Source organism: Castanea sativa, chromosome 4, assembly GCF_040712315.1.
Source record: "Castanea sativa cultivar Marrone di Chiusa Pesio chromosome 4, ASM4071231v1".
NCBI classification, from domain to species: domain Eukaryota; kingdom Viridiplantae; phylum Streptophyta; class Magnoliopsida; order Fagales; family Fagaceae; genus Castanea; species Castanea sativa.
In genome coordinates this window covers 39819444-39834868 of record NC_134016.1, presented here as the reverse complement: position 1 = coordinate 39834868, position 15425 = coordinate 39819444, and the positions used below count along the sequence as shown (strand labels likewise).

Below are 15425 nucleotides of genomic sequence, written 5' to 3'. Positions count from 1 at the left end.
CGCTTGTGGCGCTGTCCTCCAATGAAATTATTGACAAACAACTTACTCAATTCTTCAAATGATCCCACTGAGTTTGGGGGTATTTTGCTGAACCACACCCGTGCTGGTCCCTTCAGTGTGATAAGGAAAGTTCTGCACAAAATCTCGTCTGGGACCCCTTGAAGGTGCATGGTCATCTTGAAAGTAGCAATGTGATCACACGGGTCACGATTTCCATCATACGAATCCAAAGAAGGCATTTTGAATTTCGGAGGTAGGGGATGACTGTTGATGGAAGCAGTGAAAGGGGAGTCTGTTCGGTGAACTAAATCATCCACTAGGTTCACCCGCCTCATGTTCTCCCTCATCTCATCCATGGCTTTTCTCATCTGGTCCATCTCTCTTTCCAAGTGTGGCACTCTTCTTGAAGCGGTACCCCTTGTCTAATTTTCGGACTCAACATTTTCTCCTCCACCTTCCTGAGTCTGGGCTCGTCCTTCCATGTGCCCATCTTGGCGCTGCCTCCTAAGGTTGATCTCCCTATTCAACTCCTGATTCTGACGAGTAAGTTCTACCATAGCGGCAGCCATGGATTGTATATGTTGAATAGAAGGTGCTTGCATGACAGGCGCTGACCTGCGATCGCGAAGGGGATTACTAGAAGCATCCTTACTCTCCTGGTGGCCTAGGCTGGTAGCTCTTGATCTTGTTCAAACCATTCTGCCTTTTGTCTGGGAAAGGCTAATTGTTGACAACAAAACAGATAATCGAACGAAAAGAACAGTGATTGTTCCCACAGACGGCGCCAACTGATAATGCGAAGAAAATCAGTAGGTTGGATGCTTCGGACTTGAAAGGACTACTTGCTCTTTTGATGGCCTGAAAAAGAAAGAAAAGCGATCAAAGGTGACCAGGGTCGCCGGCCAAGAACCCTCCGATGGCAAAGTTAGTTTTCTCTTTATATTTTCGGAGTTCCAACTTTTTGGGAAATATATTGCGTGCCTTTGTTTGGTCTGAATGGACGTTTATATAGTGTCCTAAAGACAGTTATCAAACTGTAACCTCCCCTGGATTCGAGGAGGTGTGAGGGTTCAAAGAGGTGTGAGGGTTCAAAGATAACTTCCATAACTGCTTAGGAGTTATATACTTCTCACATAACGATCACTGGAAGTTATACGTGTAATAAGGAGTTGTAATATACACTTGGGAATTTTCCTAAGTGTGACAGCCTCGTCCGAGGACCTTCTTGTCGAGCGTACCTAGCTTAGGAATAAGGGTCGTTCCTCCTATGGACGGATTTTGTTCAGGACAAGCTTTGCGACTCTCTAGGACGAGGCGACCTGTTCCCTGATCATACGAACCTCGTCCAAGCTTCTTCCTTCATGGACGAGGTAGTTATTAGTGAGGTTTCTGGGGTCATCGCTTCGCTGGCTTTGTCCTGGACGACCTCTATGGACGACGTCGGGGTTGGTACTTTATCATACCTTATCATAAAGAGTTACCAAACATTATGTGGGCATACCGAACAACACCACGGAGATCAACGAGTGAAACTCCTTATTCCTTAACATATGGTGTGGAGGCGGTTATACTGGTAGAAATAAGTCTATGTAGCGCAAGTACCTCAGATTTTTTCCTAATCACGAATGAGGGATCAATGGTGAGACAGTTGGATTCACTGGAAGAACACTGAGAAGCAACGATTATCCGTTTGGTAAATTACCAACAAAAGTTGGCTCAACAGTATAATAAGGATGTGAAAGAGAGAGAGAGTTCAGTGCTGGTGACCTTATGTTACGCAAAACTGTGGGGAATGCTTGGGATATCAACGCCAGGAAGTTGGCCCCGAACTGGGAAGGACCGTACAGAGCAAGGAAGTCAATTTCATATCGGAGGCTATACTGGTTTAGCTAATGGAACAATATATTTCAGTATCGGAGTACCGTTTCAAGATTACCGCTAATTATATAATAATTATAATATTAATAATAAGTATACAATTTATACATTAAAAAAAACATCACTGTTGTACAATTTACATAGTTTCTTTTTTTGATAGGCATAGTTTATAATTATAATATATATATATATATATATAAGTACTTTTTTTGAGTTAAAGATTGAATTGGTCTCATATGAGCAAACAAGTACTCCCACGTGTCCATTTGGATGGGTAAATGTGTCCATTTGGATGGGTAAAAAGTGAACAAAAGGACTAGTCTCTTTCACTTCCCATCAGACCACAAGTTTCAAAATGCGCATAGATATTCACGGAGGAAAAAACAAGAAAAAGAGGGGGAAGAGCAAAAAGTGAAATAGAAAAACAAAAGAAGAAAGAAGTAAAAGAAGGAGAAGCAGGTGATGAGGCAACAAACTTGAAACTAAGAACTGAGAAACACCAAAAGCTTGGTCGATCTACAATGACTAGTGAGCAAATTTTTCAAAGATTTTAATAAGCTTCAACTTTTTGTCTTGTTATTCTTTTTCTAAGCCCTCCCTTAGGGGTTTTGGTTTTGGCCCGGTATCAAATTACCGGCCGAAATTCGAAATTTACTCTGGTATGGCTGGAACAACTCTGGTACAACCGGTATTTTAGCCGGAACAAAATAGTAGATTTTTTGTACCGGCCAAAGCTCCGGCACGGTAAATACCAGCCATATCGGGCAGTACGGTACCAAATCAACTCCACTGGTACAGAGTCACTGCTATAGCTGGAGTAGGAGCATACTATCTAGAAGACATGGAAGAAAGATCACTGCCCCGGCCATGAAATGTACAAAACTTTAAAAAGTATTATCACTAAGAATGTAATGCTTGGATGGTCGGTATCTGCAGTAATTATCATGTACATTATGATGAATGCGTACTATGTGAATTTTTGCCACTTAGGACTGCTTATTTCTCTAAGGATAGAAGCCTTGGCTTAGCCTGACCCGACTAGGTAGAAACCTTAGCCTAAATTCTCCAAGGACCAGAAGCCTTGGCTCGGCCTGGCTTCGGTCACTGACCAGGTGGAAACTTCAACATAAATTCTTGAAATTCCATACTCGAACACTAATTGAATGAAAATCGAGCAAGTTAAATGAAGCAATGACATGCAAACCTTTGAAAGAGTAAAGATGGTAAAGTAATGAAGGGAAAGAAAGAATAGAAAATTAATGAAATTCAATTGTCTCATCACCAAAACGTGATGACCCAAAATGTAAATTTAAAGTGTTATCACCAAAACCGTGGTGATTTTAAGTACTAAAGTATCGCATACAAAATATACGCAACGGAAAAATAACGGATCTACTTCATTCATAAATGTTAACATGTATTATGTAAGTTTCAGAATTTAAGAACAAGAGAGTGTACTTTGGGGCGGTGAATTTCAAAACCGAAGATCAGAAGCACTTGGGAACACTTTTAATCTTCACTCCAATTCCACTAACGCCTAAGAAGTGTGGTCTCTTAATCAGTTTTCCAATGGAGAATGTCAAAGTGTCTAACACTTCTTACACACCTTTTCACAATGGTATTATTATTTTTCACACACCAAAAATTCTGTATGTTTCTCCCTTTGCATCTAACTGATTATCTAATTGGACTGACCTTTTGGGCCTTTCCAATTGGGCTAAATGTGTGGCTTGGAGTGGGACGAAAAGGGATTAATAAGACACTAGCTCTAATGGGTCTTGAGCTTTTCTGTCAACTCTTGACAGGTCCAAAGTTATCATTAACTATGTTTAATACCACTGTGATTTATATCTTCTGTGACTTTTCACATACATCACATACTATGCATCTCATGGACTATATGATAATGTCTCAATATTCATGCTACCATTATTTTTAGATAATAATAAAATAACTTTATTAACCCCAACATTAAGTCATACATAATGTCATACATAGTATCATACAATAGGATTTAAGGGCACACATCCTAACAGAAAGGTCACATTTTTTTGTATAGAAGGTAGTCTTTTGGATGTATTTTGGAAGCTCTTTTTGTATAGAAGGTAGTCTTTTGGACACACATCCTAACTTGCTCAATTCTCACAACACCAAGATCAGAAAGGAATTTCTTGAGCCAAACAGCCTCCTTTGCTGCTTCACAAGTAACAACATATTCAACTTCTATGGTGGAGTCAACAATACAAGATTGCTTAACACTCCTCCAACTTATGGCTCCACCTCCCAAGGTGAACACACAACCTAAAGTGGACTTTCTAAAATTAAGATCTGACTGAAAATCTGAATTTGTATAACCAATGGGAATCAAATCCTCACTATGGTAAACAAGCATATAATCTCTTGTTCTCCTTAGATACTTGAGAATATGTTTTACGGCTTGCCAATGTTTTGGTCCTGGTTGATTGATATCGGCTGATCATGCCAATTGAATAACAAATATCCGGTCTAGTACAAAGCATAACATACATGAGACTTCTCACAATAGAAGCATAGGGAACTTGTCTCATCATATTTTCCTCGTCAGACAGCGGAACTCCATGTCTAAAAGGAAGCAATCTTTTCTTGGAGTTTTGCATGCTAAACCGTTCTAGAATCTTATCTATATATCCAGCTTGTGACAAACCTAACATTCTATTCTTTCGATCTCGCTAACCTAGAATATAGTTAGCTTCACCCAAGTCCTTCATATCAAATTGGCTTGACAACCAAACTTTAACTGATGACATTACCCCTACATCATTTCCAATGAGTAGAATATCATCAACATAAAGCACTAGGAACATTACTACTTTATCTCGATGTCTTTTGTACACATATGGTTCATCAAGATTTTGTTCAAAACCAAATGACTTCATTGCTTGATCAAATCTGATGTTCCATGACCTAGATGCTTATTTAAGTCCATAAATGGACATTTTCAACTTGCATACCATATGCTCTTGGTTCTTTGCTATGAAACATTCCAGTTGCAACATGTAGATTTCTTCTTCAAGTTTTCCATTAAGAAATGCAGTCTTGACGTCCATTTGCCAAATCTCATAATCATAACGAGCAGCAATGGATAAGAGAATTCTGATAGACTTAAGCATGGCTACTAGCGAAAAAGTTTCATCACAGTCAATACCTTCTTTTTGTGTATACCCTTTCGCCACTAGTCTTACTTTAAAGGTTTCAACCTTTTCATCTATCACTCTCTTCCTCTTGTAAACTCATTTGCAACCAACTGGTTTAATGCCGTTAGGCGCCTTTACAAGATCTCAACCTTTTCATAGCTTGGACCCAATGATGTGCATCTATATCATTCATTGCCTCCTCATAAGTGTAGGGATCCGATTCAGCCTCTTCTAAGATAGCTTCATAAGTTTCTCCCAAACCTATAAATCTTATAGAAGGCCGAACAATTCTCCCACTACGACAAGGCACCTGTATACTAGATATCTCATGAGTAGTATCTTGTGGTGTATCTAATACAATCACATCATCTCTAGTTTCATCCATTGGATGTTCAACTACAGGTTCTTTCATTTCAGCCAATACAACTCTACTTCTAAGAGTAAAATTATCCATGTAGTCATTTCCAAGAATTTGGCATTTGTGCTAACAAACACTTTATTATCCTTATGACTATAGAATAAACCTCCAATAGTTCCTTTTGAATACCTTACAAAAAATACCACTTCTGTTTTAGACTGTAACTTGTCAGACTTTTCTTTTAACACATATGCTGGACAACCCCAAATATGAAGATGTCTTATACTAGGTTTACACCAATTCCACAACTCTACAAGTGTTTTAAGAACAGACTTCAAAGGTACTAAATTCAGAAGATACGTTGCAGTATTTAAGGAATATCCCAAAAAAAAAAATTGGTAGAGTCAAATAATTCATTATGGACCTAACCATATCTAAAAGAGTCTTATTCCTTCTTTCTGCTACACTATTTTGTTGTGGAGTTCCAGGTGTAGTCAATTGGGATACAATCCCATTTTTAGTTAAGTAATCCTTAAAATCCCCAAGAAGGTATTCGCCACCACGATCAGATCGAATGGCTTTTATGCGTTTTCCCAATTGATTCTTAACTTCAGTCCTAAAATCTTTGAACTTTTCAAAAGCTTCGGACTTCCGTTTTATTAGGTACACATAACCAAATCTAGAGTAATCATCAGTGAAAGTAATGGAATACTCATAACCACCTCTTGCTTGGATTGACATAGGGCCACATACATTTGAATGTACTAGTTCTAGCAAATCTTGGGCTCTTCTACCTTTTGCATTAAAAGGCCGTTTGGTCATTTTACTTTCCAAACAAGATTCACAAACTGAAAATTCATCAAAGTCTTATGGCTCCAAGAGACCATCTTTGATTAGTCTTTGAATCCTATTTGAATTAATATGACTCAAACGTAAATGCTAAAGATAAGCATTACTAGTAGAAGGAAACTTTCTCTTCAATGATTTCACATGTGAATTATTATCTAATTCAGAATTATATAATTCATACTTATCAGAGGTTAAAATATAAAGATCATCCACAATATTTTCAGAACAGATAAATACTTTACCCTTCTTTATTACAACATTGTCTTTAAGGATAACAAAATATCCATGTTTACCTAAATAAGTTGCAGAAATTAAATTCCTAAGAACATTAGGTACAAATAGACAGTCTTGCAATATTAAAATCCTCAACTTAAAGCATAAATTAACAACTCCAACAGCTATAACCGGAATCCTGCTCCCATCAGCCAAAGTAAGAAACAATTCTCCTTCATTAAGCTTTGTGGTCTCCTGGAACCCCTGCAAAGAATTGCAAATATGATTAGTACAACCTGAATCCACACACTAGGAATTGTGGGATTTTGTATTAAACATATTTCAAGGAGGAATGAACTTTTCATACCCTTATTATTGGTAGCCTTGAATTTTGGACAATTCCTTTTTTAATGTCCTTTCTCACCACAATGGAAACACTTTCCTTTGATCTTCTTTCCTTTATCAGCAACCCCTAAGACAATTTGTTTACCCTCTTGCTTGGTGAAGTCTTTTTTCTTTTTTTTCTTACCCTTGCCTTTCAACTTAGGTTGAGAAATAGAAATTTCAGCCATATTAGCATCAACACTAGAAGTACCAAGAATGTCTTCCGCCGCTACCAACTCATTCATTAATTCAAACAATGAATAAATCTTTTTGTTCATATTAAAATTGAGTCTAAATTCCCTGAATGATTCCGGTAGTGACTGGAGTATCATATCCACTTAGGATTCTCCATCAATATCGGCACCTAAAACTTTTAGTGTATTCAAATTAGAGATCATTGTAAGACAATGCTCCCTCACTGAATTGCCTTCAGCCATTTTGGTATTATAAATTTGCTTCATGGTTTCTTACCTTGCAGAACGGCCTTCCTCACCAAACATCTCATTCAGACTTAGCATTATGTCCGAAGCTAGTTCTACATCCTGCATTTGATACTGTAGAATATTTTAAATAGATGCTAGGATATAGCATTTGGCCATCTCAATAGATTTCTACTACTGATTATATCGCTATTTTTCCTCAAGAGGAGCATCTAATGAAGGAAAGCTAGGACACGGTTGAGTAAGCACATATTTGTGCTCTTCAGCAGTAAGAACAATGTCCAAATTTCTTTTCCAGTCAACATAGTTGGATCTAGTCAGTTTGTTTTAATTAAGAATAGTAACAAGTGGGCTAAATGATGTCATGATCAAATCTGAAAATAATAAACATGTATATAATAAATAAACTGGACATTATCAATTTAGCATATAAACATATAGTATGGAACCTTAATAAAACCATAATATAATATATGCAACGACAACCCAATCCCATATGCAATATCCCTTAGCATAGAGTGAACATTGAATACTATGATTGATTGAGAACTATTCTCATTATTAGTACTATCATAATAACTCTTATCAAACATTAATAATATGCCGTTTTAAATTTAGCCTCTAAGTAATAATAGTAAGAACTCAGCATAGAGGATGCTATAATACTTAGTCTAGTGTATACCATTGTCTAGAATCATGTGTAGCCACATTTCATCCATTTAACAAACTTATTTTGTAGTACCATGATAGAAACACCCTCTGCATGGAATGCAAAGCTCGAAACTAAGACAAGGTGTTTGATCAAACCACTATAAATTAGAAAATTCAATCTTGTAGGACCATGAAACAAATACTCTCCGCATGGAATGCTAAGCTCGAGGCAAAGACAAAGTATGTATTTTACACTACAATGAACAAACAATGGAGGCCGTGAGATCCAACCCTTGTATCTCTCTCCCACTAGATGTTTTAAAATAAAGGTTTTTTAATTTAAAACATGCGTAAACAAATTACACATAGCCTTGCTCTTTATATATGTAAAAAACACTTAGAGAAAAATCTGAATCTTGAGTCCTCAATTAATCGAGGATGTACCTCGATCGATCGAGAAAAATTCTACTAGCTCGATCAATGATTGACAGATCCTCGATCGATTGAGAAAAATTCCATGAAGCTCGATCGATGCTCAACAGATCCTCGATCGGTCGAGAAAATTTCTGCTAGCTCAATCGATGCTCAACAGATTATTGATCGATCGAGCTTCGCGAATTTTGAATTTTTCAGAGTTTTTCTAAGATAGTTTTTTAACGTTTTTATGGACAAATCAACCATCATATGAACATAATGAACAGAGATTGATATAAGAATTGAATTTCATTGATGTTATAGCCTTAACGTTCAATTTAACATACTTAAACTCAAATTTAAACAACATCATAACATCAATATCAGTTTTATCAAACAATAATTTCAACAACCATACAGAAAACTAATTTCTAACAACATGAAACAATTGTCACTAATTCCAAAACTCACAAAGCTCCAATACCATTTGATGGATAAAAACATGTTTGTATCGCATACAAAACATACGCAGCGGAAAAATAACAGAACTACTTCATTCATAAATGTTAACATGTACTATGTAAGTTTCAGAATTTAAGAACAAGAGAGTGTACCTTAGTGCGGTGAATTTCAAAACTGAAGATCAGAAGCACTTGAGAACACTTTTAATTTTCACTCAAATTCCAATAATGCCCAAGAAGTGTGGTCTCTCAATCAGTTTTTCAAGGGAGAATGTCAAAGTGTCTAACACTTCTTACACACCTTTTCACAATGGTATTATTATTTTTCACACACCAAAAACTCTATATGTTTCTTCTTTTATATTTAACTGATTATCTAATTGGGCTGGCCTTTTGGGCCTTTCCAATTGAGCTAAATGTGTGGCTTGGAGTGGAACCAAAAGAGACCAATAAGACACTAGCTCTAATGGGCCTTGAGCTTTTCTGTCAACTCTTGACAAGTCCAAAATTACCATTAACTATGTTTAATACCACTGTATAAATATAATTGTACCCTAGGCCTTATTTATAAATTATATCCCAAGACTTTATTATACATGCAACCCCTTCATAAAGCATTCTTAGTAATACAAAGTCATGAATGTAGACTGTCACTTTGTAAATTACTACATCTTATCCTTGAGTACCCGGTTTAATCCTTTAAAGTTATTTGTCATATATTTATGAAATCTAATTTCATAAATATATACTTTAGTAATTTCTTACCAAAGTGGTTAGACTTAACTCTCTGAATAACCAAACTCATTAAACTTATCTCAAGGGAATATTTTGTATCTCCGCTAAGAGATTATGAATTACATCTTGAGAATATATGTTCCATCAACACTAAATGTGATTGCCCAACATATTGAGGTTTTTATCGTTTCTTTAGACCTCACTTCTAATATATCAAAGCAACCTACACTTCATGATTAGGTCCATTATCCTCTCAGGATAAAGAGTTCATATAGATAGAAGTCGTGAGTTTATTATTCATTTGACAGTCGTTAAGAGAATAAAAAATCACACAATGGTCCAATTCAATATGTTTTAACTCTTAAAACATATCAACATACCAATTAGAAATTTCTATTTCCATGATCAAGACAAATCATCTTAGTTGATATGTTATAATCTTCGTAGATGAAATGTCCAATTTCATCACCGACTATGAACTATAATTCTGAGTTTACAAAGAACTTGTAATTTATATCTTCTGTGACTTTTCACATAAATCACATATTATGCATCTCATGAACTATATAATAATGTCATAATATTCATGTTACCATTATAACCACAACATTAAGTTATACATAGTATCATATAATAGGATTTAAGGGCACACATCCTAACAGGAAGGTCACATTTTTTTGTATAGAAGGTAGTCTTTTGGATGTATTTTGGAAGCTCTTTTGGACAAATATATTATGGAAAACTTACTGTCTATGTTGGCTTTATTTTCCATAAGTTATGGACTTGTTAACTATAGAGAATAGATTAGCTCTTTAGTGCTTTAGAAAAGATATTTTTTGGAAATACTTATAGAATTTCATAATTGTAACTGTTTATATACTGGAACTAAATATATACTTATTGTAACTAATTATATATACTGTTGTAAATACTGCAATTAGCTTACTGGGAAATATTAATCTGGAGTGATATTGCATCATGCAGAGCTTGAAGATCCAATTTAAAATAAATGAAGTAAAAAATAGAGCTTGAGGGCCATTTTAAAATAAATGAAGTAAAAAAGAGGCTCAATCTTAATATGTATACAAGAAAAATAAAATCCTTGTAATTTTAAAGGCCTATAAATTTTCGCTTAAAAGGCCCACAAAAAAAATCCATGAAAATCTACACATTGGCCCAATCTATGGTTCCGACCCACCATATTGTTGACTCGAACCATCAGGTTTGACCTGTAGGTCAGGTCAAGTACGGGTCCTATTTTTAATTACCTGACCCAATCGGGTCGAGTGTGGGACAGACCCAAACCCGAGGCGACCCGACCTGTGGACAGCCCTTAGAATGGGATAGAAACTGTCATATTTATAATAATAGAATGAGGATAAGAAGAGTCAAAATAAAAGGAAGAAGAAGAGATAGATAAAGAGTGACATTAAAATTAAGAGTAGTGGAGAGATGAAAAGATAAAAGAAAAGTTATGGTTGGAAGTAGTGGAGAGAAATGAGAAATAGGTAAATAATGTGGCCACTGATGTGGCTCAACAAGAGCGTAGCAACAATAAATATTACGCTTTGGCTTTTAGATATATATAAATATAGATGACACCATTTGTCTCGTATTGTAGGTGTTTCTTAATGGCACATGTTTATGGCTGCTTTTAAGTTTTAACCACTTTGAAATTTATTGGGTTAATATCACTTTTTTTTAGCATTTTTTTTATTGAAAATCCTATCGCAAAGATTGCCACATTAGTTTCGTTTTTACAATTGTTTTCCCTTTATTACACCACTAGCATGTAACTCAATGCAAACGCATAGATGTATTTAAAATTGAACAAAATTTTTATTATAAAATATAAATAATTAGTCAAAATTTTTTTTTAAAGCGTGTAACACATGCATTCATGCATACATATAGATACATTTAAAATTAAACACCATTTTTATCATAAAATATAGATAATTAGTCAAATTATTTTTTAAAGTAAATGTAATTAGTCACATATTAAAATTATAACCTAAATTTAATACTACTTACGATAATTTTTTTCTATTTTTTAATCAGATAGAATGTGTGGTGATTTTTATTTTATTTATTTATTGAGAAATATGTGGTGATTTTTATTGAGTATATGTGATTTTTTTTTTTTTTAATTTGATAGTTCATTAATATTAGATTCTTAGCATTTTGCACTCATTAACTTACTTGACACAAAGATTAAAAAACTTAAGCAGGCACATGGCACAAGCTTAAGTGGATAATTATGGTGTAATTCCCACATAAATTTAGACACATGGCACAATTATATTATAATTTCAAATTCTAATTCAATTTTCTCTAAGTTTTACCTATTAATATATATATATATATATATATATATATATATATATATATAGAGAGAGAGAGAGAGAGAGAGAGATGAATAATAAATTTGAATTTTTTTTTTTAGTTATATGATTATGTTTTTTATGGTTTATTATATTAGATTCCTCGCTTTTTACACTAAATTAATTAATTTGGCACAAAAATTTAGATTAAATGGGACACGTGGTGCAAAATTAAAATATAATTGAAATTCAATTTTTACACTAAATTAACTCACTTGGCACAAAATTCTAAAATTTAGATTAGATGAGACATATGGTACAAAATTAGACTCTAATTGAATTTCAATTTGAAATTTAATTAGATTTTTTCTTTACTTTGCCTATTATTATATATATAGATTTGTCATGCTTTCAATGAATCAGGAAAATTTAGATTACTACCAACAATGTTAATGCATTATATTCCAAAAAGATCATTTTAAATATTGTATGCTTTAATTATAAAGTTAATGTATGGAGTATACAGTATAGTAATGCATTCTTCTCTGTTGAGGTTCTTAATAGAATTAGGGCTCAAACTATAAATTCATTGGTATTGGTGTTTTTTACTGTGTTTGATATGTGAGATTCAAACCTTATGTCACCAATCAACTTCTATTTATCGAGAGGATATTAAATGATACGGTCTTATGAGATTATCACTTTATAGTATGTATGATTCACACATGTTGTAAGAGAGGTTTGTTAAATTATCTCATATGGTATTTTTTTCATATTTACCTATGAAAAAAAAGTTCTCATAGAATTACATTGTTGAAAGCTATTACAGTTTTTTACTACCCTATTATTTTCCTATTAGAGTTTTTTACCCATCATTTACAAAGAATTAGAGCATTCACATAAATTCGTCTAAAAATTTCCGTCTATTTTAATATAAGAACCTACTTTTTTTATTTTATACTAACACTTTACAAAAACTCCCACATTAGATTATTTATTATACACTCTATTTTCTTTAAATAATAATTTTGTATTTATTATTTTATCTACCCACATACGTAAACATAAATGAGAGTCAAGGCAGAAGAAAGAGTATTAAAATAAAAAGTTACCGTTTATATTTACATGATTACTATAATAATAATAATGTATATGTACAATTTTTTAGCAAAAAAGTGAAAGACTACAATTTGTTTTACCGTGTGGTAGTTTATTTTAGCAAAAATGTGAAAGACTACAATTTTTTTTTTTCCTATTTTGCAATGTCTGGCTGAGTGCTTTTGGAAACAGAATTTGGATGTAATTGACGGTGTGAAGCATGTGACCCAAGAAGTACCACCTCATAAAGATGAAACCCACTCAGTCAAAAAAAAAAAAAAAAGATGAAACCCACAACCAAAAAACGTGAATACTTGAATGATATTGAAGCATGTAAATAAGATGAAAAAGTTAATGGATAAATTAAACAATAATTGTCAAAATGTTGACATGCCATTATATGATCAAATCTCAATTAATGTCCTAGACCTTCTTTTTAATAGTACTACAAAAAGGTGTCATTAAGCTTTTAAGCCTAGTCCTACTTCATTCCCTACCAACCTGTGTTCACACCTACTACTTTATATGAGTGAAACACAGCCAAGAAAAAAATGTCTTCCAATTCCATTAGCCTAAAATGAAAAGCTCATAACCCAAAGACTGAACATGAAAAGTCCCATAATGTTTCCAGCAACCATGACTGAGATGTTTACAACAATGGGTTCTACCTTAGCTAGTTTTATGTTTGTATGGGCAATCATTCGCCAATACTGTCCATATGAGCTTCGTCGTTTCTTTGAAAAATATACACAAAAAATCACAGGTTACTTCTATCCTTACATAAGGGTTTCTTTCCATGAGTTTGCAGGAGATAGGCTTAAGCGTAGTGATGCCTATTCAGCTGTTGAGGCATATCTTAGTGCTAACTCTTCCAAGAGTGCTAAAAAACTCAAAGCTGAGATGGGTAGAGATAGTAGAAAATTGGTGCTGAGCATGGATGAATATGAGAGAGTTACTGATGATTTTCGTGGTGTTAAAGTTTGGTGGTTATTAAGCAAGTCAGTATCAGCAGCAAGGCAGAATTCATATTATCCTGAACAAGAGAAGAGGTTCTACAAGCTCACATTTCATAAGAAGCACCGTGATATTATCACTGAGAAATACTTGGAGCATGTTGTGAGTGAAGGGAAGGAGATTAGGGTGAGGAATAGGCAAAGGAAGCTGTATACTAACAGTCCTGGTTTTAAGTGGCCAAGTTACAAGCAAACTATGTGGAGTCATATTGTGTTTGAGCACCCTGCAAGCTTTGAAACTTTGGCTATGGACCCAGAGAAGAAGGTGGAGATCATAGAAGATTTGATGACTTTTTGCAAGAGTAAGGACTACTATGCAAAGATTGGAAAGGCTTGGAAGAGGGGTTATTTACTATATGGCCCACCAGGGACTGGAAAGTCTACTATGATTGCAGCAATGGCAAATTTGTTGAACTATGATATCTATGATCTTGAGCTCACAGCAGTGAAGGACAACACAGAGTTGAGGAAGCTTTTGATTGAGACAACTAGTAAGTCTATTATTGTGATAGAGGATATTGATTGTTCACTTGACCTTACAGGTCAGAGGAAGAAGAAATCAGAGAAATCTTCAGATGATGAGAATGACAAGTTGAGTAAAGAAATTGCTAAGAAGGAAGCAAAGGAAGAGATTGGCAGCAAAGTCACTCTTTCAGGGCTTTTGAATTTCATTGATGGGCTGTGGTCTGCTTGTGGGGGAGAGAGGTTGATTGTTTTTACTACTAATTATGTGGAGAAGCTGGATCCTGCACTCATAAGAAGGGGTAGAATGGACAAGCATATTGAGCTGTCTTACTGTACTTTTGAGGCATTCAAGGTGCTTGCAAAGAACTACTTGAGTCTTGAAATGCATCCCATGTTTGATACAATTCAGACGTTAATAGGAGAGACCAAGATCACGCCTGCAGATGTTGCCGAGAACCTTATGCCCAAGTCCTCACTGGATGATGCAGAGAAATGTCTATCAAGCCTAATACAAGCTCTTGAGGAAGCGAAGGAAGAGGCAGCAAAGGAAGAAGCAGCAAAGAAGGAAGAGGCAGCAAAGAAAGAAGCAGCAAAAAAGGAAGAGGCAGCAAAGAAAGAAAAGGAAGCAAAGGAAGAGGCAGCAAAAAAAGAGAAGGAAGCAAAGGAAGAGGCAGCAAAGAAGGAGAAGGAAGATGCCGCGAAGGAAGAGGCTGCAAAGGAAGAGGCAGCAGAGAAGGAATATGCAGCAAGGAAGAAAGCTGGAATAAAAGAGAATGGCCAAACCAAAGCAGATGCTTTTCAGTCTCAAGTTGACAAAGAAACTGAAAATGTATTGTGAGTTAGCTATGCAACCATGTTTTTTGAAATAATAACTGTAAATTTCTTCGGGCATGTGTCATGGCGACAGGTTGTTCACTTCTAGAAATTACAAATATATTTAAGCGCAAATTACTTCGTGCAGAATTCTGT

At 34.9% G+C, this 15425-nt stretch overlaps 1 protein-coding gene across 1 annotated transcript; it reads left to right on the top strand.

The window, feature by feature from the left end:
- Positions 1-13479: 13479 nt before the first annotated feature.
- Positions 13480-15417, top strand: LOC142630759 (AAA-ATPase ASD, mitochondrial-like). Its single transcript, XM_075804800.1, has one exon. The coding sequence runs from the start codon at positions 13585-13587 to the stop codon at positions 15292-15294; it is 1710 nt and encodes a 569-aa protein (XP_075660915.1). The 5' UTR covers positions 13480-13584; the 3' UTR covers positions 15295-15417.
- Positions 15418-15425: the final 8 nt, after the last annotated feature.